Raw genomic sequence first — 25,586 nt, forward strand, 5'->3', positions numbered from 1 at the left:
ATGGAACTGGAGAGGATGAATAATAGTGATACAGGGTAAGCACTATATGGTGGCTTGCGGGGTATGTATGGAGGTGTAGATTTCTCGACTACGACAGACTTTCTTTAGCTAAACTGTGCAGATCCTATCAGTTTTGCAAAAACCTTGAGATTCTATTGTGAATAATTTTTAGAAATATTTTCAGCGGATGGCTCATCAAACTTATTGTTCTGAAATCATTGCATTATTTAGCTCCTCGGTTTTTAGAAAGATTACAAACTCTGATTGAAGCCATTTTGTGAGAAATGATAATTGAATTCTAAATGTAAATGAACTGTGTCGTCAACCATTTTATTTCTTCTTCATTAAACGACTTCAGGAATTCAGAATGCGTTCCACCTGGTCCTGCTGTTTTCCCATCTTCTATTGCATCCACTACTCCTCTCACTTCATGATCAAAACTATGCGAACACCTGGCTGAAAATGACTTAAAAGTTCGTGGCGCCCTCCATCGGTAATGCTGGAATTTAATATGGTGTTGGCCTCCACTTAGCCTTGTTGACACCTTCCACTCTCGCAGGCATACGTTCAGTCAGGTGCTGGAAGGTTTCTTGGGGAATGGCAGCCCATTCTTCACGGAGTGCTGCACTGAGCAAAGGTGTCGATGTCGGTCGATGAGGCCTGGCACGAAGTCGGCGTTCCGAAAAATCCCAAAGTTGTTCTATAGGATTCAGGTCAGGACTCTGTACAGGCCAGTCCATTACAGGGATGTTATTGTCGTGTAACCACTCCACCACAGACCGTGCATTATGAACAGGTGCTCGATCGTGTTGAAAGATGCAATCGCCATCCCAAATTCTTCTTCAACAGTGTGAAGCAAGAGGGTGCTCAAAACATCAATGTAGGCCAGTGCTGTGATAGTACCACGCAAAACAACAAGGGGTGCAAAACACGACCACACCATAACACCACTCTTGGCAGATGACGTTCGCCGGGCATTCGCCGTACCCACACCCTGCCATCGGATAGCCACATTGTGTACCGTGATTCGTCACTCCACACAACGTTTTTCGGCCGTTCACTCGTCCAATGTTTACGGTCCATATTCCAAGCGAGGCGTCGTTTGGCATTTACCGGCGTGATGTGTGGCTTATGAGCAGCTGCTCGACCATGAAATCCAGGTTTTCTCACCTGCCGACTAACTGTCATAGTACTTGCAGTGGACCCTGATGCAGTTTGGAATTTCTGTGTGATGGTCTGGATAGATGTCTGCCTATTACTCATTACGACCATCTTCAACTGTCGGCGGTATCTGTGAGTCAACAGACGAGGTCAGCCCGTAAGCTTTTGTGCTGTACGTGTCCCTTCACGTTTCCTCTTCACTATCACATCGGAAACAGTGGACCTAGGGATGTTTAGGAGTGTGGAAATCTCGTGTACGGACGTATGACACAAGTGACACCCAATCACCTGACCACCTTGGAAGTCCGTGAGTTCCGCAGAGCGCCCCATTCTGCCCTCTCACGATGTTTAATGACTGCTGAGGTCGCTGATAGGGAGTACCTGGCAGTAGGTGGCAGCACATTGGACCTAATATGAAAAATGTATGTTTTTGGGGGTGTCCGGATACTTTTGATCACATAATGTATCTGCTGCTGTTTCAACAGCGGCTTGAGATGGATCTGACCTATCGTCGTGAGAAAGTTCTGTTCCATAGTTCTTCCAAGCTTATATTCTTTAGTTTTTGTCGATGATCAGCTTACCATCAATAACTACTAATATAGATGAGTGTCTAGTACGGAAGTTCGCAGCAAATTCTTTTACTTCCTTGTTTACATTGAAATTGTCATACTTAGTTTTTAAAGTTTAAGTACTTGAACATATTTGTTTCAGCTCTTCTTTTGCTTCTCTGTTCTCCCGGCGATAATTTTGTTCAGGCATCTATACTCGCGTGGGTTTGCTTCGCAACTTCTTCTTTGATGAATTAGTTATAATACTTCCTTTTGCTTATTTCAGTCGGTAAACGAATATCACACTAATCTACGACCGCTGTATCGAATAGGAATAAAATTCCACTTTAAAAAAAGTATTTGTTTCTCGCGATGAATAAGCCGCCGTCTTCCGCCGAGGCTTGTCGTCGCGTGAAACACGTGATGAGTAGTACATGTCCGCGCTGACTCCTTCAACAATAGCAACAACTAATTTGTAAACATCTACCGAAACATTGCGGAAAGTGCGTCTGACCACTCGTAGGAAGATTCGTCTTGAAGAAAGGCCAGTGTACGACCACTCGTAGGAGAAACGTCAGATACAAAGGGTGGACTCGAACTACACTGACAAAATTTCGAAGATTGTACATGGATGTTTTCTGAGTATTTTGGTACAAGGGACCGGTGGTCACCGGCAGCTCGTTAGAGAGTAATAACGTAATTATGGTTTACTCTGTTCGTTACACAAAGTCCTTTGTAACACGTACATGGGGTGTATATAGGCTAACCCTTCACCAGTAAACCTGTCCACACTGCTGTCAGTGTCGACATACAGCTCACTCTACCGGGAAAACAAACCCGAGACAGAACCGAGCAGAGCTGAATACTAACTTGAGAAAGAAGCGTAAAGTGGGCGTTACGGTTGTCAACTACAAGTGCCGTGACTCACTGGAGTTCCAACCAAGGCACACAGCGCACACCGTCCAAATTTGCACTCTTTTTCAAATATTTTCAGTGCAATACAGATACAAAGATAAATGGGAAGTAATTACTCCGTACCAGGTCACCGAAGACCACGGGTCCCTTTCACCGAAATAATAAGGAAATGTCACTGAACAGTCTCCGAAAGTTTGTCGGTCGAGTTCTGGTTTAACTTTAATTCGAATGAAACAACACGTTCACTGTGACTTAATTACATCCATACACGACACATGTATCAACACACATAAATTCACCTGATAATGGAGGTTTAAGCCTTTGGAACGCGTTGTGGGTATAAATAAACGGCGACTGGTAACACTAAACTTGTTGTTTCATTCAATACCAGTGACAGTCACGGAAAAGGCTAACCTAAAATGTTCACATCTTAAGTTAACGTTTATGACTATACCGGTCAATAACGTCAGAAGCTCTGTCCGAGAGGCGGTTCGCGTATGGTGCCGTTGTATAGAGAATGTTAAAATGAAAGGTACGAAACGAAACAACCAAACAAGTTGAAATTTCGATTTGCCGCTTTGGGCTAACGTAGTCAATAGTGAGGCACCTAGGGAAGCGAATGGAGTGCCCGGCACGGTTGCGCGCATGCGCGGTCACGTGAGAAGCAGGCAGTTGTGTGTTCCGTCCATTTGACGCGGCAGTGCGTATGAGGGAAGACACCATGACGTTCACGTTGCAAAATTCGACGACTGAGAAGCAGCGAGGTGTTACCAGATATCTGACTGCGAATGGGTTAAACTGGCCGGCAGCCATCCCTGGATGGTGGTCGTCTACGTGACAGAACGCGTGTCCGACAAGTTAGTGAGAAAATGGAGTACTTGTTTTCGTAAAGACCAGGAGTGTTTATGTGATGACCCGATACCAGGCCAGGTGTACACGGTAATCGCAGCCGAACTCATCGACAAGGTGAACAATTCCGAGTGCTGACAGGTGTGGTGTGGGCCAATTTGGAACAGTGTGGACAAATCTCCACGACAGGTTGAATTACTGGAAGGTGTGTGTGCAGTGGGTTTTGATGAGGCTCAACGAACCACAACAGAATCCGCATATGGGGTTAGCACTGCAAAACCTGTTCCAGTATTGTGACGACCCTGCTTTCCTGGTCCCTATCGTCGCTGTTGTGGGGAGCTGGTGCCATCCAATGGCTCAAATGGCTCTGAGCACTATGGGACTTAACATCTGAGGTCATCAGTCCCCTAGAACTCAGAACTACTTAAACCTAACTAACCCAAGGACATCACACACATCATTGTCTGAGGTAGGATTCGAACCTGCGACTGTAGCAGTCGCGGGGTTCTGGACTGAAGCGCCTAGAAGCACTCTGCCACAACGGCCGGCGTTGGTGCCATCACTTCTGGCCAGAGACAAAGCGGGACAGCATGCAATGGGCGCATGCGTTGTCAGCTTCCTCTAAGAAGTTCAAAGCTGTGTCCTCAGCAGGCAAGGTGATGCTCATCGTCGTTTTCGACGTCAGAGGTTCGATACTCATCGAATTCCTCGAGCACAGATAATCCGTTAACAGCGACGTGTACAGTGAGACACTCTGTAGCCTATGCAAGTCCATCAAGAGCAAACGGCCTGGGCTGCTCACGGAGGGAGTGATTCTCCTGCTCCACCATAGCGCGTGTCCGCTCGTCTCCAAGGTCACACAAAGTGTAAAGGCCAAGGTCAAGGGGAGTAGCTTCGGCATCCGCCCTGCAACAGACATGTCGCCGTGTGACTTCCAGAGTTTTGTTCGCTTAAAAAAAAAAAATAATAATAATAAAATAAGAACATCTCTGAGGGAAGCGCTCCAACTCGGGTGACGAATTGAAGGATGCAGTGGAGGATTGGCTCCTGTCACAGCGACAGGAATACATAGAAAGAAAGATCCCTGTCATTTAGCTACAATATAGCAGGTCAGCAGCTGGAAGCAGTTAATTCCATAAATTATCTGGGAGTACGCGTTAGGAGTGATTTAAAATGGAATTATCATATAAAGTTGATCGTCGGTAAAGTCGATGCCAGACTGTGAGATTTATTGGAAGAATCCTAAGGAAATGCAATCCGATAACAAAGGAAGTAGGTTACAGTACACTTGTTCGCCCACTGCTTGAATATTGCTCACCAGTGTGGGATCCGTACCAGATAGGGTTGATAGAAGAGATAGAGAAGATCCAACGGAGAGCAGCGCGCTTCGTTACAGGATCATTTAGTAATCGCAAAAGCGTTACGGAGGTGATAGATAAACTCCAGTGGAAGACTTTGCAGGAGAGACGCTCAGTAGCGCTGTACGGGCTTTTGTTGGATTTTCGAGAACATACCTTCACCGAGGAGTCAAGCAGTATCTTGCTCCCTCCTACGTATATCTCGCGAAGAGACCGTGAGTATAAAATCAGAGAGATTAGAGCCCACACAGAGGCATACAGACAATCCTTCTTTCCACGAACAATACGAGACTGGAATAGAAGGGAGAACCGATAGAAGTACTGAAGCTACCCTCCGCCACATACCGTCAAGTGGCTTGCGGAGTATGGATGTAGATGTAAATGTAGAATTATGGGAACAGGCAATACTTCGGTTCAAGAATCAATGATTGTGGTCAGGCCTCTGGTGATTACTCTTGAATTAAGACTTCAGTTATACCCACAATGTTCTTTCCTACCTTTTTCTTTTGCACACGTCCTCATATGTATTAGACTCGACAAATGCTAAAAAACTGTATTGAAATGCAGCAAAACGTGCAGAGGGCCGACGCTTGGTGGAGGGACTAGCATTTGAGCCTCAGCGTCAACAGATACAAAGTATTGCGCACAAATAGCCGGAAAGAGATTTTTTCGATTATGTAGTTGACACTCAGCTCCCGGAGATAGCAACAATCACAAAATTACTACTAGCATGCCTCCAGAGTCATCTAATCTGAAAACACCACAGAAAACTACAGCTGTCAGACTGTCACTCATTAAAGAGCTCTAATGTAGTGTAACTCACCCGCAATAGAATTACTCTGTAAAACCTCCGTTCATTAGTATTGCTTGTATGTCTAAGATTCTTTCGGGCGGGATTAATGCAGGATATAGCGAAGTGCCAATGGCGAGATGCACGTTTCAACACGGTTCCGCTGCCTAGGCGCGGGAGCTTCGCGGAGATGCTCCGCGAACTCCGATGGCGGACGCTACGGGAAACGTGCTGTGCACCACCCAGTGCTGTTGAAATTCCTAGAGCGTGTGCTGCAAGAAAAGTCAGGCATCACTCTGGTTACTCTCGAATACATCTGTCGAAATTATTAAGATGTGAAAATCGGAGAATTTTGACCTCAAACGGAGACGCACTAACAGCCGCTCTTCCCGTACGCAATTCGCAAATGGAACAGGAAAAGCGGGAGGAAACAGTGGGGCCCGAAGTACCGTCACATGCCGTGAACTGGCTTGCCGAGAATAAATACAGATGCAGGTGTTATACAAATAAGTCAACTGAAAACCGGAATAGATGCTTCTACAAACTTCAAGAGATATCAGAGTAAGATTATAAACTACTTTAGATATTGTGGGTTTCCTAACCCTTTTTAACCTGAAGTTGAGTCGATAACTGGCGTGATCTCAGAGTTAATGCACCGAAAATTTGAGGACGCGCTGAAACGTAATGCCTCCGAATTTTTTATGCGGAAACCCTGAATCTTTTTGAATGCAACAACCGTTATTAATATTCTACATCCTTATTCATCATGTATACATATGTCTTTATCAAAACAGTCACCCTGGCGACGAAGACATGTCTCCCAACGAGAGACCGGTTCGTTGATATCATAACTATAGAATGTTTGACTTTGTTGACGGAGCCATAACGTCACCTCTGCTTGTTCCGCTTCATCACTATCAAAATGATGTCCTCGAAGGGGGTATTTGAGTTCTGGAATCAGATGAACAAGGCCCAAGTCGGGATTGTATGGAGGATGATCGATGACAGTGAGCCCATGCCTTCGGGTTGTTGCAGAGTTGGCACAAGTTGCAAAGCTCGTGTGTGGTCTGGTACTGTTATGTTGAAGGAGAAACTGCTCCATGTGTGGACCAACTCTTCGATTTCGAAAGTCGATTACAACACGCTGTTTTACATGCGCCAAAATAGTTAAGTTACACTCCACTGTGTTACATACAGGCTACGATTCCGATCTGTCTAGCGGTAGAGGGTTGCAAATTTGTAGACATGAAGAATAAAGGTGTAGAATGTCAATAATGTTTGTTTTATTTAGAAAGCTTTCAAATAAAATATCCGGAGACATTACTTTTCAGCATTTCTTCGTAATCCTCCTTGTGTGTAAAATTTTGACCCAAGAATGAATAGTAATATGATCTGATTTCTAAGATATTCGGAAGTAGGAAGGACTTCCGTAGCACAACGGGGATCCTGAACATGTATTTAAGTAATGTATGATTATGCCCGATATACCCAAATCTGTTAACATGATCTGAAAGGAACTGCATGCTCTCTTACAGAGAGTGCGTGCAGTGGAAATACTGACTCCACTTCGGGTAGTGGAATACCTACTTACATGAAGCATTAATCATAAGTCATTCTCAATAGGATCAGTACTTGTCTAGAAGCTCTCAACAGCTCAGACCTGCCTTATACTTAGTGCAATAAGCATGCAGAGGAATAAATACGAATATGTTATTTGACGATTACAGTTTGTCCGTATTGGAATTTGCGCAGCTGAATAAGTATTAAGGAGAAAAAAGGATATTTTACTAATAACTATATTTGCACATTCAAGAACAAATAAGTATTCTGGTTAAAAGTCTATCTTAGAAGTACAGAAACAACCAGAATACAGTGGTGTGCATAAAAGCGTTTTGCGAAAAACATAAGAAATGCATAGTGCTGCAGAACAACTAAAAATTAGACCAAAGTTATCTTGTCTAACGCAGAAAAACAACGATGTGCTAGCAGACGGCATTTCCCGATGTGCTCTCACGATTAGTTACTGCTTTGTTACAAGATGGTCATTTTGCATCTCGCATTTCGTGGGGAGCCAATATTTTTCTTAATTTATGGCCAACTTCGAGCTTGACAACGTGTTAAGTGTCCTGCAAAATATGTTAAAACCATAAAATCAAATTCTTGAAAATGGCGTAAAAGCAGAAACCTGGGTTGTTCCTGAATAAACAATAAACAGTAAAATGGAGGTGTGTTCCTTAAAAAACATTTTTAAAAACATTGAAAAAGCTTTACACACTGCTGGATATGCAAAATGCAAGAAAATAAAACATGAAAGAACTGTTACTTCATCATCGTCCAATTCATTTATGCTGCAAGAAACTAGTAAACAGGTAACTTTGAAAAAAAAAATAATAATAAAAGCCTTTGTGAAAAATCACAAATGTTATGTCGAATCCTAACCGAAACAAATGTACAAGCTAATTACTGGGATGGTTGCACTCCTACATCTGTGATTTAATTTCTTGAAGTGGTTCGGATTCCAAAGGCTTAATGCAAGTCATTAATCCAAACTGTCAGTTAATTTTCAGCATTTGTCAACACATGTAAGTAGGATAGCACTACCAATACGGGCGGAGATAATGATCTTATCACACCCGATGTCCTGTTACACATCCAGTGTCAGGTCACCAACTTGGCCGACTTATCTTCAAGGTCAGCCCCTTTCCCTCTCTGCTGGGGAACCACCGGGAACTGATCATTGTCACCAACGCAATTGTGTCACGTGAAGTAAAAATGGCCAGAACCCTCTCCCATACCCTCTTGACCAATGGGGATCTAGCTCACCCTGCACACCTTCATCTCTTATTACTGGGACAGTTTAGTGGGAGGAATTACTCTGGAGCTGGACAGAATGAGACGTTGTAGGCTGTGTCTATTTGTTTATAACAAATTACATTAAGTTATGCCATTTGAGTTCTGCTTGTTAATAACAATTTAATGTTACGTCATTCGAGGCTCAGCCACGATCATCTTGTAGACATCTCGGGGCAACTTTCTGCATTCATGAGAGGTGGCTGCTTCTGTGACAGCTCATTTAACTACCGTTGTGTGTCGCAGCTGTGGGTCCAATGATACATCGCGTCTCTGCTTACCAGCCTCAGTCAAGTTCGTAGGTGTTAACGTTTCAGTGGGACTGCACCCCTTTTGATGTACAAACATGGCTGACTGCGTAACACGGGGAAAATATTTGATGCACGAATCTGTTTGATTATGGTGCTGAGATGCTGCGTGGATTCTGTTGACCATATTCAGTTTGACTTCTATAGGTTCTTGTTGCTCCCTTGAAATAAGCCTTGTGTTGTCCTAATCATCATCCTCATCATCATCTCATCCTCATCAACACGCAAGTCGCCGAAGTGGCGTCAACTCAAAAGACTTGCACCAGGCGAAAGTCTACCCGATGGGAGGTCCTAGCCACACGACATTTCATTTTTAGCATGGCTTGTAGTGAAGGAGGATGTTTTAATATCCATATTTTCCATAAGGTGTCATAAGAAAGGATGTCAATATGATATACCTTGCCGAACGTGCCGTCGTGTATGAGAAGGCGTTCTGTTTCCAATTTCTTCTTCATTCACGACCTTTTGTATTTGACGTTCAGGTGTCTCTGATAAATGGAACAATGACGCCTTTTTTGTCGTATCAGACTTGTTTGACGTAGGTGAGAGACAATAATATCAGTAGTGAGTTGCGAATGTTCTGCCAGATTTTTCAGTAATTCTAAGAACTTTTGTGTGTCATCTGTTATCTGCAACTTTGTAGAATTAATGCGAAAATTTGAAACCAAGTCTAAGATTGGCTGGGCTAGAATGCTGGTAATCTAGGAATGTTTCCTGATCACAGTGGCTTCCTGCTGAGCACTTTTTGGGAGGGTATCATTCTGCCAGGTTCGGACGGCGAAAGTGATAGTACACGCAGTTCACGTCTCGCTTGGCCATATGGTTATAACTGGAACAGTAGTAAAATCGGGGCATCCATCACACTGCTTGAACGACGAATGGTATGCTGTGATGTGAGCAGAAACGTGGTTATGTTCTGGCACGGTTGAGTTTTGTAATGAAACAGCCTGATGCTGAAAGTGTTCTACGTGCGCCATGTTATAGAAGGTTTGACGGTTCGTGGCACAAGTTGGAATTTTGCTCCCACACTGCACGAGAATTGCTGTTGGCTTGGTCTGCTAAAATCTCCGGAGTCTGGATGTTCGTAGGTACGTAATCCTGTCTCCTCCAATTTTCTTTGGCCTTTGCTGATGGAATGAGAATGGTGTGCAGTTCATCATTTGAGTCTGTGTCCTGAGTGGCGACTTCCTCTATATGCTGGTGCTATACGTCATCAATTTCGGCTCAATGTTTGGTGTTGTGCATTCGTTGTTGTGAATGATCTGCTGACTTGGGGTCACCACTGTAGTTACTGACATCTTGGCGGATCGGAATTAATGAAGCTTGAACACACTGTTTAATGAACAGAACTACGCTATTGACCATTTCTTCACACAAAGTAAAATACGTACAAACACACTGCATTATCAGAGGACACTGGGTCTCCTTTCTCCCGAAGAACCCGCACGTCTCCTTCTCTTGCGCGGGAAAGTTTCTTTCTCCACTTTATTGATTTGATTATCTTTAATTTTGAAGTCATTATTCTTGTCATTGCTGCAAGTTATACAGATACAGAGATGCGACAGGGAAAACCCTGTTAATGCGTTGGCTTCTTTGCATTCTGTCTCCACGTTCCTGCATGGGCTCCCGAGGAAAGGGACTTTAGTCAAATGAGTGTAGTTAAAAGAAACTTCGCATATACTGAGTTCTGAGATGCTGAATGCTACTCTTAAAAACCGAACAGAGCAGCTTCGACAGCACAATACGTATTTTAAAAATTACATCCTTCCTTTCTCCGTTGCAAACACAAGTGAAGCAAAGCAGTCTTGCGAATGTCAGTCAGCCTCACTACACCGCACTCCGCAGTACTGGATGAAGCAGTAGAAGATGTAGGCGTCAAGGATACAACTTCATATTTAAATTAAGATGTAAAGTGATACATATCATCCGTTTTGAACTTTTGCAAGGCTGTTGTTTTCGAGTTACCAAGCATATGTAATTTAAAAAAAAAATACATTCACAGCTAACAAAATAAATATAAATTATGCTAGGCTGTCACATTGTATAATTACTGCAAAAATAAATTACACAATAATACATCTTGTTTTATTTCAGTTCTTTTATGGCTTTTATTTGTAGATGCAATTAGGTTATTTGGTTTTGGAGACTTGGCAAAATTGGTTACACACTTTGTTTACATGTTTTGTGATTATTATCTTTGGTGCGAGTGGCAGTAGTTAGAATGAATGAATTATTTCTGTAATTTACGATATCTGTCAAAAAGCTGCAGTAGCTGATGGATGTATTGTAGGTTAGTTGCCACAGTCTTTACTTGCCGTCAGATGTATCTTATTTGCGTGGAGTTTGTGTTTACTTAACCTATGCGAGTGATACCGGTGTCCCGAACTTTTCTGAATGTCTATGTTCGCGTTGGGAGTTTCATGTTCCAAATGAATTCATCCTTCTGTACGGAAAAAATAAGTGTTCTTCGCACGAGTAGCAGAACATTTTTGCAGTTTCAGACTTGTATTATGATCACCCTCACACGAAAGCTGAAGAAAGAAACTGATGCTCCTCCGAACACGCCGACCGATGCAAATAAACGCGTTTCTGTGAGGGACAAGCTTCTGGTGAAAGAGGTTAGTAAGTTGTATTTCTTTTTTCTTTAAAGTAAGGAACATTGATATATGTGAAGTCAATCGCTGTTTCAATATTCAAAGCAAATAATCCACACTTTCATTTTTCTGACAATGTGATATTAATTGATTGAAAGTACAAACGAATTGCAAATACAAATGGTTGAGGAATCACTGTACAGTTCGCATTTTTATTGTTAGTGTGATCCTAATATAACTGTGCCAGTTCTAACATGCTAAGTTTTCGAAAAGTTTTGATTTCTTTGTTTAATGATGTTTTTGCCCACTTTTAGAAAATTTTTAAAATTTTCGTGACACTTAGGCTCCAGTTACTAAATTTTTATGCAGTTCCGTTTCTCAGTAATGCCGATGGGTAGTGGGAAATAAAATGTTACATGCTGTAAGACATTGCCGGTATAACAGGCCACTATTTTCAGAAAGCAGAGAACGTGAGAAAACTGTACCCTGTCCGAAAATGAATACGGTCTCATATGTTGTCACCGATTTGCGACAGGGGCAAGCAATTGTATGTTCGTTAAAGGATAGTTGAATTTCAATAGTTGGAATATATCTGTGTGGTAAGCTATAAAAAAATTCTCTTTGTCAGATCAGAGTTTCAGACATAGTCCTGGAATTATAAAGAATTAGACGCTTACAATGCCGATAGATGTTAGCTGTTAATTTTTTTTTTTTTACACCGACGCTCTGGCCTAGTCATTTTAGACCAAATCGTTTCTACCAGTAGTACTAGCCCAGGGAGTTCGGACATCTAGTCCCATAGGTGTACAATTCTGTTCTGTGGGTGGTTTAACCAGTCATCAAATCAACAGTTACAGAGGAAGAACTACTGCCATTGTGGGAAAGCGAAGTATTCGGCACCGCATGTTGACTTTGACTCGTGATGTTATCAGAATGACGCACTTGAGCAGCTCTCGAATATACAAATGGCAACCATGACGGACTCATAAAATCAAAATAAATATACAAAACAATGTAACTAATGGGACACTAATGGGTGTCGGAGGGTTTGGGTTATGGCAAACCATTTCCCTCCCACTCAAATAAGAAAGAAAAGCAAAAATAAATAAAATGGAAAATTAACCTAGCCTATATAGCTAAAATGAACTCTACAATATTCACCAAACGTGAAACAGAGATATCAGAAACATAACAAACAATTTACGATGCACAAATGGTATCATTATGTGAACAAAATTAAACTTCACATCACCCATCAACAGGGAAACACACTATTGGAAAACCATTTGTGTTATAAGACCAGTATTACTATAGCACTTAACCAACACAGCTGACATGAACACTATAATTCAACTAAAAAAACAAAATCACTAGGACACCCATAACACATCAGTATGAATGTACATTTAGTATAATTATTTTCCATTTACTTCTGTAACTAAAATGAAATTCACAATATCCAATAAATACATATTAAGAAATTAATTTAAAAATTGAAAAGTTATTACATACATATTAGTAACATACTTAGCTATCAAAAGACGGTCGTGCCAAAAACTTTTAGACTAGCAGAAACAATAGTTTTTTAATATAGTTTTTTAAAATAATAAAACACCATTCAATATAGAAATTGAAACACAAATTTATACAGCTAAATTAAATACTTGCCCCACCTATTCTTCCCCAATACAACTTCCCCATACTTAAAACTGAAAATCGTGATCACCTGTCATACAGTAAACAGCATACAAACTAAAATTGAATGAAAATAAGACATATGGGTCATTCCATGTTAAAGAGACTTTGTGACAAAAAAATTAAAATGACAATATTTCAAATATAATCTTAAAAATGCCAAGTTAAAAGTACATTTGTTCATTACAAATTAATCATGACTATGAAAAAATTAAATTTCTACCGTCACTAAGTGTTTAAAGTGCACTACTCTATGGCACCACAGAGAGGTATGTTTTATGCTATTTCCAGATGAGTATTAGTTGTGTTATCTGTGGCTGATTGTTCTATTGTTGCAAAGAATATTGAAGTCAACATTGTTATAGCTCACAATAATTCGTTTTGTTGAGCTAAGCTATTTGCATTTCTTTATTTTGTTAGTTTTATAATATATGTGCAGCTTGTAACACCCGTAACAAAAAAGATACAAAAGTTTAATTTGTAATCTAGTAAATTTGTTCTGTACAATACCTTTCTGTAAAAGTGAGGTTATGCACATGTTTCACAATATCATACCATTACATGGCATTTTGAAGTCTTATTTAACACTCTTAGAGCTGTTACGGGTGTTACTAACTTTTGTTTCGGGTGTTACTTAACACATGCGTAACACCCGGAACTTGAATTGGATGGTTTAATGCCACCTTCATCTTTAGTAGGCCTAGGCCCTACATTTAAATTATAACCAAAGGGTATTATTATGAATGGAAAAAGTTTTTTAACTATGTTTATTACATATGAAAACAGTTTTAAGCTTGAAAACAAAAATTTTTATTCCTCTGCGTACACTTGTTTAAGCACTGCACCTACATTATAAAAGTTAATTGGGGCATTAACCTGAATCAACTGATGTTCTCCTAAAAAGTTAATGAAGCCCAAAATTCTTTAGATTACATATAGTTTATGTTTTCCATTCTAACTTTCCCAAGGACAACAATATTGCTAACCTCAATTTTAAATTTTATATAGGCCCAGTAAACTGCTTATTGAGGCAAATTCTAGTCATTCATAAGAGCCTACAATTTCATAAGCATACTTGAGTCTTTGAGCAAAGCTGTTCCAAGCAATCACAAGGAATTATTGAACGAATTGAGTTGTAATTCACCGAACGAAGACTGTGTTTTTGGGTCATGTCAGGAATGTCAAATTAAATTGAGCAAATTTATCCCAGAAGGCTTTGACGTAACTAAAAAGATTGTCTGGCAGCAATGGGAAAATAATGCGAAACATCGTCCTTGTCTTAGTGAACATTCAGGGAGCTGCGATAATGCCTGGTTGACAAATTGCCTCAGTTTAAAAAACATTGCTACGTGAAGATAAAGCAGAGTGATTTCATCAAAGGAAAGAAAAAACAGCCTTGACGCTGAAGAATGTGTTCTTCAAATGGACTTTGCAGAGAATTATGCTCTAATTTCACAAGATGAGGTACAGAGTGCACTTTCTGCATTTAGTTTGCAAACCATGAAGTCAGGTCCTATGCAGTCATCAGTAATGACCTTTCACACACAAAATATTTTGTGTGGACTTCTCTTAAAACTGTTATAACGGACATTAAAAAAGCGTTTCCTAAAGTTAAGAGTTTTTATATTTTCTAACAACTGTGCTGGGCAGTTCAAAAATAAATATACTTTGTCCAATCTATGTTATTTTGAGAGAGACTTCAGATTGACAGTTGAGTGGAATTTTGTTGCCAGTTCACATGGTAAAGGAGCCATGGATGGCATTGGAGGTGCACTGAAGAGGAGCGTGTGGACAGCTGTTAGATCTAGGAAAGTTATTATTAACAACGCAATTGACTTTTATGACTACACTCTGATGAGCTTTTCTAAAATTAAGGTACTATGGGTTGATAAGATAACATTGGAGCATAACATTCCTGTTGTTGTTGTGGTCTTCAGTCCTGAGACTGGTTTGATGCAGCTCTCCATGCTACCCTATCCTGTGCAAGCTTCATCATCTCCCAGTACTTACTGCAACCCACATCCTTCTGAATCTGCTTAGTGTATTCATCTCTTGGTCTCCCTCTATGATTTTTACCCTCCACGCTGCCCTCCAAACATTCCTATTTTGGATGAAAGGTGGAAAAATTTACAAGCAATTCCTCAAATCCAGGGCTGCCATCACTTTCGGCCTTGTAACACAACTGATTTCCTGGTTTCAAAAACAGCAGAGTCATTAATGACAAGGGTGTCAGTATTTAGCACTGAGGAGGCCAAAGTTAAAACATTACATGCAAAAGATGCATAAACTTCTATGAAGTGTGCAGTTCTGATGATTCTGATCAGGAGACTGTTTCACTATCTGAATCACAAGACAATATTGGAAGTGCTTGTGAGTTAAACCTAACTAATAAAATTGAAAAGTCTGATTTAAAATTTGCGTTATTTGTCTTGGTTGACATTCCAAGTGACAAAAAGAAGCCAACCTATCCAAAACTCAATACCGTTACTTGGGAATCTGCCAGAGTGAGGTTGATGAAGAGGAGGATGTGAAAATAATGTTTCTGAAGTCAGTAGGAAAAGGTAAAACACTTTTTAAACTAGATGAAACTAATGTTTGTTTTCTGAAATTCAGTCAAGTACTATCTAAGGTAACAACACCAGAAATCAAACAACAAGGTAACCGTTTGTACTAAGAGTTCAATTTTGAGTTGGATGTTGCGGAAAAAGATTATTAAATGAAGTTTTTAAATCAATCAATAATAAGAAAACATTTTTGTCATAAATTTATTAGGCCTACAAAATGAGATAAATGTTACGTAAGTAACACTATCTTGGCCTAGTTGTACTATAAAATTGTAACAAAATTTTTTGTGTAATAAATAGCTTTATCCTTCAAATATGTTTCCTTAAGTACATACTTTTATTCCAAAAAACTACAATACTTCTTTTCTTTTTATGCAATTGTAAGAGGTAAATTTATTCCTCCAAGAATCAAATCTGATGCATCTATGTAACACCCGTAACAGCAAAAAATATATATATACTAAGTTATGATGTCCAAAAAAATAAAAAATTATATTTCAAAATAAAATTTGGGGCAATACCTCATAACAGGTGTTTTACAAGAATAAAAGCTTCATCAAGTTTGCAGAAATTAGAGAATTCCCTAACTCATAACAGGGGCCAGGTCTACTTTTGGTAACACCCGTAACACTACTTTTTTGATTAATAGCCAGGAGAACAATAAAACAATTCCAGTATCAACATTTCTAAGATGAAATATAATGTAAGCCTTAAAAGTTTTCAATATTAAATTCAATAAATATTTTTCCTTACATTATTTTTCCTGGTTTTAAGGTGTGTACATGTAACACCCGTAACTGTGGAATTGCCCATATGCTACCTTTTGAAACAAGCCACAACAGAAAACCCCCAAAAATTCAAAATTCTTCACTTCACTTACCAGCCAATCGGTAACCTAATTAGCTACACCCAACTTTTAGGCATAAAACCACTTGAACAATTGCACCAAAAACGAGAAGTAATTTATAAACATGAATAAAAGATTGTCTGTGCCAAATCAGTCATTACGGTTTTTCTCCATGACACCACACGAGTCCACAGGTCTTATGGGGGGAGGAGTCACTTGCTATTTTTATATGTTTTTCACATTTCGGACGTTTAATGTAGTATACCAATACTTTTAAAAGAGTAAAAGTGTGCTTGGCCTTTCACGTATCTCTCTGTTAATGTATGGCTCTCAGATTTATCAAATAACCATCAGCTTGTTACAAATAACACACTTACCTGGTTTCTTAATATTGAAATTGACCACAGGATAGTGCCATCTCAACCATCACATCTTCTTCAGAATGTCCTCTTGCCACATGCTATTTACCAAACGTAATGCCTGCATATAACGATCACGCTCCACAACATTATTATATCAAGGTTCAAAGCAAAAGTCCAGTACAAATTGCTGTTTCTGACTCGGTCAGTTGGACAACTATTATATTAATGAACATGCCATAAAGTGCTAGTGGGATTGTTCTTCACTGCAGCTATTTGCTTGTGAGGTACAATGGACTCCATCTTCTTCTAGACAAGAGACAATCTCACACACCTATACAAAAGATTAATCTCTGAGTCTCAAGTCAAGCATATAAAAACTGGAGTTGATAATGTCTTCTGTAATTATGTTAATTGTGCAGAGGAGACATTCAGACTCTAGTAAATTTACAATTCATAAGACTGCTAATGATTGAAAATTGAATGCAGCTAATATTATTAATTTTAATTGCTGTTGCTAAGGCTTTGATAGGTGAGGGAATTACACATCAAAGTCCTTTTAAACACATTTTTGGAAATACGGAAGCGTCCGATCCCGCCCGTCTGCTTTGACCCATGACGTCACAAATATGGCGGAAACAAAAACACACACACACACTTTCCACAAGAAGCCTAATGACACTAACGGGACATGTGCGGGAAATGGGGTGTTTTGCGTGGTGGGCAAACTAAATATAAACAAATTTAGACGCCTTGCGTAGCTACAACGTGTAAGTGAAGACAGCCATGCATGAATACCCACCCACCTCCCCAGGGGTCGTAACTCCTGCAACCCATAGAAGATAAAGATGCTTCAGTAGCTGATTAGTGTTTTTTGTCTTTTTAAAAAAAAAATCTCACGGGATGGAACGAACAGATCAGAAAGATAAATATAATAAACTAAAACAGAAATTGGAGGAAACAGATAATTAAAATAAGTAATAAGTGTTTTTAAATTAAAAAAAAAATCTCACGAGATAGAACGAACAGATCAGAAAAGTAAATAAAATAAGATAAAACAGAACTGGAGACAGCCACACTCAAACCAAACTCCGCGCCGTCATGACGTCACACACGACAACACCCTTATGTCACGGGTCAGAGCCGACGCGTGGGATCGGACGCTTCTGTCGACCCCACATTTTTAAACTGCTCTGCCATATAGAGGGGGAAAAGAGATTGAAACTGTGGCTCTTGTTATAGATTTATTTGAACAGTTTAAGCACACCTTTACAGTGTACATATACATGTACATGAACAGTATAAAAACGACATGTCATAATCTGAGACACTCTAGAATTACTTTGGAAGCTAAATGACATCTGATTTAATTCAGTATTGTTGCCCAATCATAATTTTAAAAAATATAGAAGCTTAGCTGTTATTGAAACATGATTGGTTTATTTTTTCTTTTTTTGTAATACTCCTATGCTGCTAATTATAAAACTTCAATCAGTGCGAAATTACAGTTAATGATGTGTTTTAAAACAATACCGCTGCATCATCTTATTTGCTCAGTCTCTCGTATGTGTTGTGTTAATAGGTAAGTTATGCTATTTTGACATAGTGTTGTTAATTTCATTTATTTAGTTTCATTTGTTGTTATTTATTGCACCGCCTTCTGACTTGTTATTGTGAGCTATCAGTTGCATTCTATGAGAGAACTGTGTGTTAGAATATGAATTAATTTTAGTGGCACTTGATTATGAGTTATCTAACTGCAATGGTAGTAATTTGTGTTCGTGCGAAAGCAGTTATGCATAATTTGTTTAATATGTTCTTATACTAGTAACACACTAAATTTTTCAGATGGTACATGTTAAGGTTTGATGTTTACAAAAAACTGATTCGTAGTCTTTCACATGTGTTAGATCTGTAATTTATAGGAGTACACTTATGAAGAGTGTGTATATTTATGCATACATCATGATTGAAAAGTACCAGCTGTAGACTATTTGTGGGGAAGCTTTCATTGTGTTTGAATGTAAGAGTAAGCGTTGTTAGTAGACTGAATAACATTGTGTTTATTGATGTAAAAATATTATATGTGATCAACTTCAAAGCTAATACTATATTGCAGTACCTGTGGTATTCTGAATTACAATGCAAAGTTCCTTTGGATGTGCATGCTTGTCCAAAGGAGTACATTTAATGTATTTCGTAATAGCTGTAGTCGCTGCAGTGCCTGTTCATTTGGACAAAGGAACTTTGCTTCATAATTAAGAATAAACAGGTATTGCGATATTGTATTTATCCACCAACCCCCCCCCCCCCCCCTCCCCCTCACCCGTGGGTCCGGGGGTTAGAATAGGCCTGCGGTATTCTTGCCTGTCGTAAGAGGCGACTAAAAGGAGCCACATGTTTCAGCCTTTATGTGATGGTCCCCTGTAGGGGTTTTACCTCAATACTTCCAAATTTTTCCAAAGAGCGAGCCAATTGGGGAAGGGCGCCTTACATTGTGCATTGTATCCATCGTGCATTGAGATCTTTAGCCTGATTTCCCACATTGAAGTACCGCTCATTCTCCATCTCTTGGGCGAGGATACATTCCTGGGCACAGTTTCCGCCATCCACTATGCTGTGTCGCTTTCTGCACTGCCGACGACCATGGACTTCTTCGCACCTGATATTCAGCATGGTAGCCAGTCCGTTGTGGTGGGGTCGCCATGTACCCTATTGGTTGTAGCGCCTCTGACAACATGGGGATCGCTCTGCTGATGCCTGCGCTGTTAACTCCCCATGTATGCCAAGGAGTAGATGCCTATCTCCCTGGGGCATTGGGACTCACAGCAATGGCCATCCTGCCAGGTGGCCCTTGCTGCTAATGAATGGCCGCGGTAACTGAAGCATCCCCCAGCCTGTCACAAGTGAGGAACTCCCGTGACTGGGCCCAGAATGCTGTTTTTGTCAAAACTGACCCAGATCTCATTTTGGACAAGCCCTCCAGCTCCCCAAATTTGACCTCTAAATGCTCAACAAAAAACTGAGGCTTCATGGACACAAAGGATTCCTCATCTGGTCTTGTACGTACTAGGAAGCGGGGCGAATAAGCTTCGCGCCCATTCTTGGCCTTCTAGGGTGATACATTGCCTGAGGAGGTCAGGGTGATGGTCTACCGCTGTGACATCAAGCCCTATATCCCTCCCCCAGTTCGGTGCTTTAAGTGCTGGAAGTTTGGCCATATGTCTACCCACTGTACTTCCAGCCCCGAGCCATAAGACTACACTTGCCCGCTTGACCATGGAAGTTGATCACTCGGGTACTCAGTCAGTGGCAGCAGGTGATCCAGTGGCATAATCTGCCTCTTCAGTCCCATCATGTCTTTTCCAGCCGTGGACAATGTCATCTTCCGGTGGAATTGCAGTGGTTTTTTTCCACCACCTTGCTGAGCTCCAACAACTTCTTGCCTTCACCCTTTCTTCTGCATTGCTCTCCACGAAATTTGGTTTCCCCCACCCTCTGTGGCTATCGGGGTTATTGTAAGAATCGAGCAGCTTATGAGAGGGTATCTGGTGGATTCTGTGTCAAGGTCCTTAACACTCTTTACAGCAAGTGTGCCCCTCTTCAAACACCTTTAGAGGCTGTCGCTGTTCTGGTGTAGACGCCTCAGGCTGTTACTATCTGCAGTCACTATTTTCCACATGATGGTGATGTCCCGCAGCATATATTGGCTGCGCTGATGGCCCAATTGGTGCCACATTTTCTGTTATTGGGCGACTTTAACGCCCATATCCCTTTGTGGGGTGGGTTGGTGGCAACAGGCTGAGGCACTGTCATTGAGCAAGTGTTGGCACAGGTCGACCTTTCTCATTTAAATAATGGTGACCCCACACATTTCAGTGTGGCGCATGGCACGAACTCAGCCATCGACCTTCCGGTCTGCACCCCTCACCTTCTACCATTTGTCCAATGGAGTGTGCATGACGACTTGTGCGGTAGTGACTACTTTCCAATCTTTGTCACTGCTCCAGTGTCACTCACCTGGGCGTCTCCCCAGATGGGCTTTGAATAAAGCTGACTGGGACTCGTTCGCCTCCATTGTCACTCTTGAGCCTCTTTCTCATGGTGCCAAAATGTGGTGGTTCACACGATCACCACCAGCATCGTTTCTGCCGCGTAATCTACAATTTCCTGTTCTTCCAGGTGGATGACTGTGCCTTGGGGGTCACCGGAGATTGCTGAGGCACTTAGAGATCGCAGGCCTGCCCTCCAGCGTCATAAGTGGCACCCATCATTGGAACACCTCATTATCTTTAAATGGCTCCATGCCCGAGCCCGATGCCTTATTCAGCGATGGAAGCAGGAGTGCTGGGAACAGTATGTCTACCATTGGCACTTGTACCTCTCCATCACAGGTTTGGTGCAAGATTAGGTGACTATGGGTATCGGACTCCTGTCAGCGTACCTGGGCCTTCCCTGAATGGAGCAGTCTGTACTGAATCAGACAATATTGCAGAACTGTTAGTAGAGCATTATGCTAAGAGTTCCGCTTCTACGAATTACCCACTGGCCTTCTTCACCCTGAAAGAGCATTTGGAAAGTTAGAGCCTTTCATTCCATACGTGCCACCCTGAATCGTACAATGCTCCATTCAATGAGTGGGAATTCCACAATGCCCTAGCCACTTGCCCTGATACGGCTCCCAGGCCAGATCGCATCCGTTATCAGATGCTCAAACATCTCTCGGTGGACTGCTAGCAACACCTCCTCGAACTTTTCAACTGTCTCTTGGTTGAGGGTGAGTTCCCCTCTCATTGGCAAGAAAGCATTATCATCCCAGTGTTGAAGCGTGGCAAGAACCCCCTGGAGGTGGACAGCTAGCACCCCATTAGCCTCACCCACGTATGTGCAAGTTGCTCGAATGCATGGTGAGCCAGAGGTTGGAGTTGGCTACTTGAGTCTCGGGGCCTTCTGGCTCTATCCCAGGGTGGGTTCCGTAAGGGCCGCTCTGCCACTGATGATCTGGTCTGCTTGGAGTCTCCCATCCGCACAGCATTTGCCTGCTGTCAGCATCTGGTTGCCGTCTTTTTTGACATGCAGAAGGCGTACGAAACTATGTGGTAACATCACATCCTCACCACACTTCATGGGTGGCATCTTAGGGGCCCACTCCCGCTTTTTATTCAGAATTTTCTGTCGCTTCATTCCTTCTGTGTGCAAGTTGGTTCCTCCCATAGTTCCTCCCGAGTCCAGGAGAATGGGGTCCCGCAAGGCTCTGTCTTGAGTGTCTGTCTCTTTTTAGTTGCTATCAATGGGCTAGCTGCAGCTGTGGGAATGTCCGGCTTCTTTGTATGCTGATGACTTTTGCCTTAGCAGAGCATTATGCTCTCCACTGGCATTGTGGTTGTTGAACGGCAGCTACAGGGCACTATCTGCAGGGCGCAGTCTTGGGTCGTCACACATGGCTTCCAGTTCTCAGCTGCCAAGACCTGCATCATGCATTTCTGCCGGCTTTGCACTGTTCACCCTGAGCCACAGCTTTGTCTTGACACCGAACCTCTTGCCGTAGTGGAGACGCATCGGTTTTTGGGCTTGTTTTTGATGCCCGGTTGACGTGGCACCCTCATATTCAGCAGCTTAAACAAATGTGCTGGTGGCATCTTAACCCTCTTCGCTGCTGGGGTGCCAATCGGTCTACCCTCCTACGACTGTATCAGACCTTGATTCAGACCCGTCTCGATTACAGGAGCTTGGCTTATGGTTCGGCATCGCCTTCCATGTTGTGGTTGCTTGACCCCATACTTCACTGCGAGATCCGACTCGCAACTGGAGCTTTCCGCACAACTCTGTAACCAGCCTACTTGTGGAGGCTGGCGTCCCTCCATTGTGGATCCAACTACTACTGGCCGCTTATGCTGCACATGTTTGAAGCTTGCCCGGGCATCCAGATTACTGTTTCCTGTTGCCCAATTCGATCATCCATCTTCCAGAGTGGCGGTCCCGGTCAGGGTGTATGATCTCGGTTTGCATCTGTGCTCTTTTCTCTGGGCTTGAGTTTTTCCCTTTCTCACCTCTTTTCTGGGCCCATATATGTATACCCCCATGCTGTGTGCCCCACCCATGCCTTCAGCTGGATTTGGCACAGGGCCCAAATAAGTCTCTCCTGAGGTCCTTCGCAACTTTTTTTCCGTCCTTGCTGCATTTCATGGCTCTGATGTGGTCTATACCGACGGTTTGATGGTTGCTGGTAGAGTTGGTTATGCTCTTACTCTTGGGGATCATTCTGAACGACACTTATTGCTGACTGGCTGCAGTGTTTTCACTGCCGAGCTGGTCGCCATCTCTCGTGCCCTAGAGTATATCCGCTCCTGCTCAAGTGAGTCCTTTGTTATCTGTAGTGACTCCCTGAGTGGTTTATGACCTATTGACCAGTGTTTTCCTCGCTCTCGTGTGATGATGGTGATGCAGGACTCCATCCATACTCTTGCCTGTTGCGGCCACTCGTGGTTTTTATGTGGACCCCGGGTCATGTTGGCATCCCGGGTAATGAACGTGTTGACAAGCTGGCCGAACAGGCTACACAATGTGCCACTGTTGTGTTGAATACTCGTTAATCCTGTCCTGTCATGAAGATTGATAGGCAGATATCCGAGACATCAAGTCATGTTGCAGTGTCAACCTGCAGTACTTCAGATCCTGCTCATCAGCCATTTTAACAGTTTTCTCCCATGAATACACTTAAAAAAAGAACAAACTCAACTTTTCCGCAATTCTTTAATTGCCGCGATTACCCAGTTATGTACCTTGCGTACATTGTGGTAGCTGTCTTGACGACTGCTTCATCAATTGTCTTAGGGTTCATTCATAATTCATTATTTTATTTTAAAGTCAATGTTAGCAACATTTTTTCCCAAATGCTTTCAGGACTTCATCACTTTAATTATCAGTTGGTTATACGTGGGAAAGTATAAGATTTCACAAAACTTATATTGTCGAAACATATGTCCTCGTCTTTTATCTTACACACTCTTTTCACCCTGAGCCTTTTGAGACTGGTCGGGTACTGGTCCACTGGGACACTTCTAAGAAAGAATGTCTATAGCACTATAAAGTATAAACTCTATTTGTAAGATTCAACAATGCATAACCATTAGAAGCAGTTAAAGGAGTTCCAGTTTTGTGGTTAGCATAGCATTTGGTAGAATTGAGATGTGAGGGTTTGTGTGCAATGATTTTGTAAGATTTAAGTGTTGGTATGTGTGTGAATCAGTGCTGTGCACCTATGCACAATCATTAATCTTTTCTCATTCCATCCCATTAGGACACAAAATAAATTTTCTTGGATGTGATAGTTTCACTGAATGTGACTAGTGACATAATCTATTAAAGACAAACACATTTTAAGTGTGGAGAGTGATTTAAGAGCACACCTGGTATACTTACAACCGTTCACCAGTGTATCCATTTGAATCGGCTGACTTTTGAAATCTTAAATGAGTGTGCATGTCAGGAACACTTATAGTTGTTGGGTATCGTATTCTGTTATCTACAAAACAAATGGTGTAGCGTGAAACAGCAATTGTACCTCTTGATTTTCTATGATATTTGTATGACAAAACATGAAGAGAATAAGTAGTATGGGCAAAGGAATTATATCCTTTTCTTTTTTCACATCTGGACAAAGTCTTGCGTGAAAGACGTAACACAATGTTCAGTCTATTTTCAGGCATGTGACCTAGTCATTGCATATTTGCAATAATATTATAAAGTGGGGTGGATGACTAATTTCTGTGTAGAAATCTGTGCCCATTTATTCCTTAAGATGCTTATACATGTGATTCAAAACTGACATACTGTGAAATTCAGGGTCAGTGTTCACTTGAGAGTGTCAACCCAACATTGTCATAGTTACAGCTAAACCTTTATGACATAATGAGATATGCATAAAAGATAAAAATGCATCCACATTCTTGACCACCAAACCCCAAAGAGGTGAGACTGTGGCCAAGACAGTTATATTTCATAATTCATTGAGTGACTTGTATAGATAATAAACTGTTGCAGAATTATGTGACTAAAGAAAACATTGTGCTGCTGATTTTAAGTACAGCATTCATGTACGTGTATTTGGTTAGAATATTATCTTTGTATGGAAGAAAAGCTCATGACTTGTTAACCTACCTATATCTGTAATTGTCTTTGTTTTCCGGATTGCAGACCTTTGATAATTTAATGTGGCGATATGTTTATCTTAAAAAATTTGGCATTTAGGCAAATATAAATATGTTGGTGAACTTGAAGTAAACAGAAATTAGTAACTGAAAAAAAGCAGTTATCTGTACTCTTTTTCCCATTGTGTGCTTAGTATTGTGGATTGAGTTAAGTGCTCAGACCCCAATTAATTTACACTCCTGGAAATGGAAAAAAGAACACATTGACACCGGTGTGTCAGACCCACCATACTTGCTCCGGACACTGCGAGAGGGCTGTACAAGCAATGATCACACGCACGGCACAGCGGACACACCAGGAACCGCGGTGTTGGCCGTCGAATGGCGCTAGCTGCGCAGCATTTGTGCACCGCCGCCGTCAGTGTCAGCCAGTTTGCCGTGGCATACGGAGCTCCATCGCAGTCTTTAACACTGGTAGCATGCCGCGACAGCGTGGACGTGAACCGTATGTGCAGTTGACGGACTTTGAGCGAGGGCGTATAGTGGGCATGCGGGAGGCCGGGGGGACGTACCGCCGAATTGCTCAACACGTGGGGCG

At 41.6% G+C, this 25,586-nt stretch overlaps 1 protein-coding gene across 4 annotated transcripts in view; it reads left to right on the forward strand.

Annotated features, from left to right (window-relative positions):
• Nucleotides 1–10,951: 10,951 nt before the first annotated feature.
• The window catches only part of LOC126259192 (NEDD8-conjugating enzyme UBE2F-like), a 78,460-nt gene continuing 63,825 nt past the window's right edge, over nt 10,952–25,586 (forward strand). The window contains exons 1-2 of one of the 4 annotated variants that reach the window (XM_049955778.1): nt 10,956–11,069; nt 11,275–11,397. In XM_049955778.1, the coding sequence (XP_049811735.1) occupies nt 11,290–11,397 (108 nt within the window). In that variant the 5' untranslated portion in view covers nt 10,956–11,069; nt 11,275–11,289. Of the gene's footprint in view, nt 11,398–25,586 lie in introns of all 4 variants that reach the window. The other 3 variants (XM_049955779.1, XM_049955780.1, XM_049955777.1) reach the window with 3 other exon arrangements.

This window comes from Schistocerca nitens, chromosome 5, assembly GCF_023898315.1.
Source record: "Schistocerca nitens isolate TAMUIC-IGC-003100 chromosome 5, iqSchNite1.1, whole genome shotgun sequence".
NCBI lineage: Eukaryota > Metazoa > Arthropoda > Insecta > Orthoptera > Acrididae > Schistocerca > Schistocerca nitens.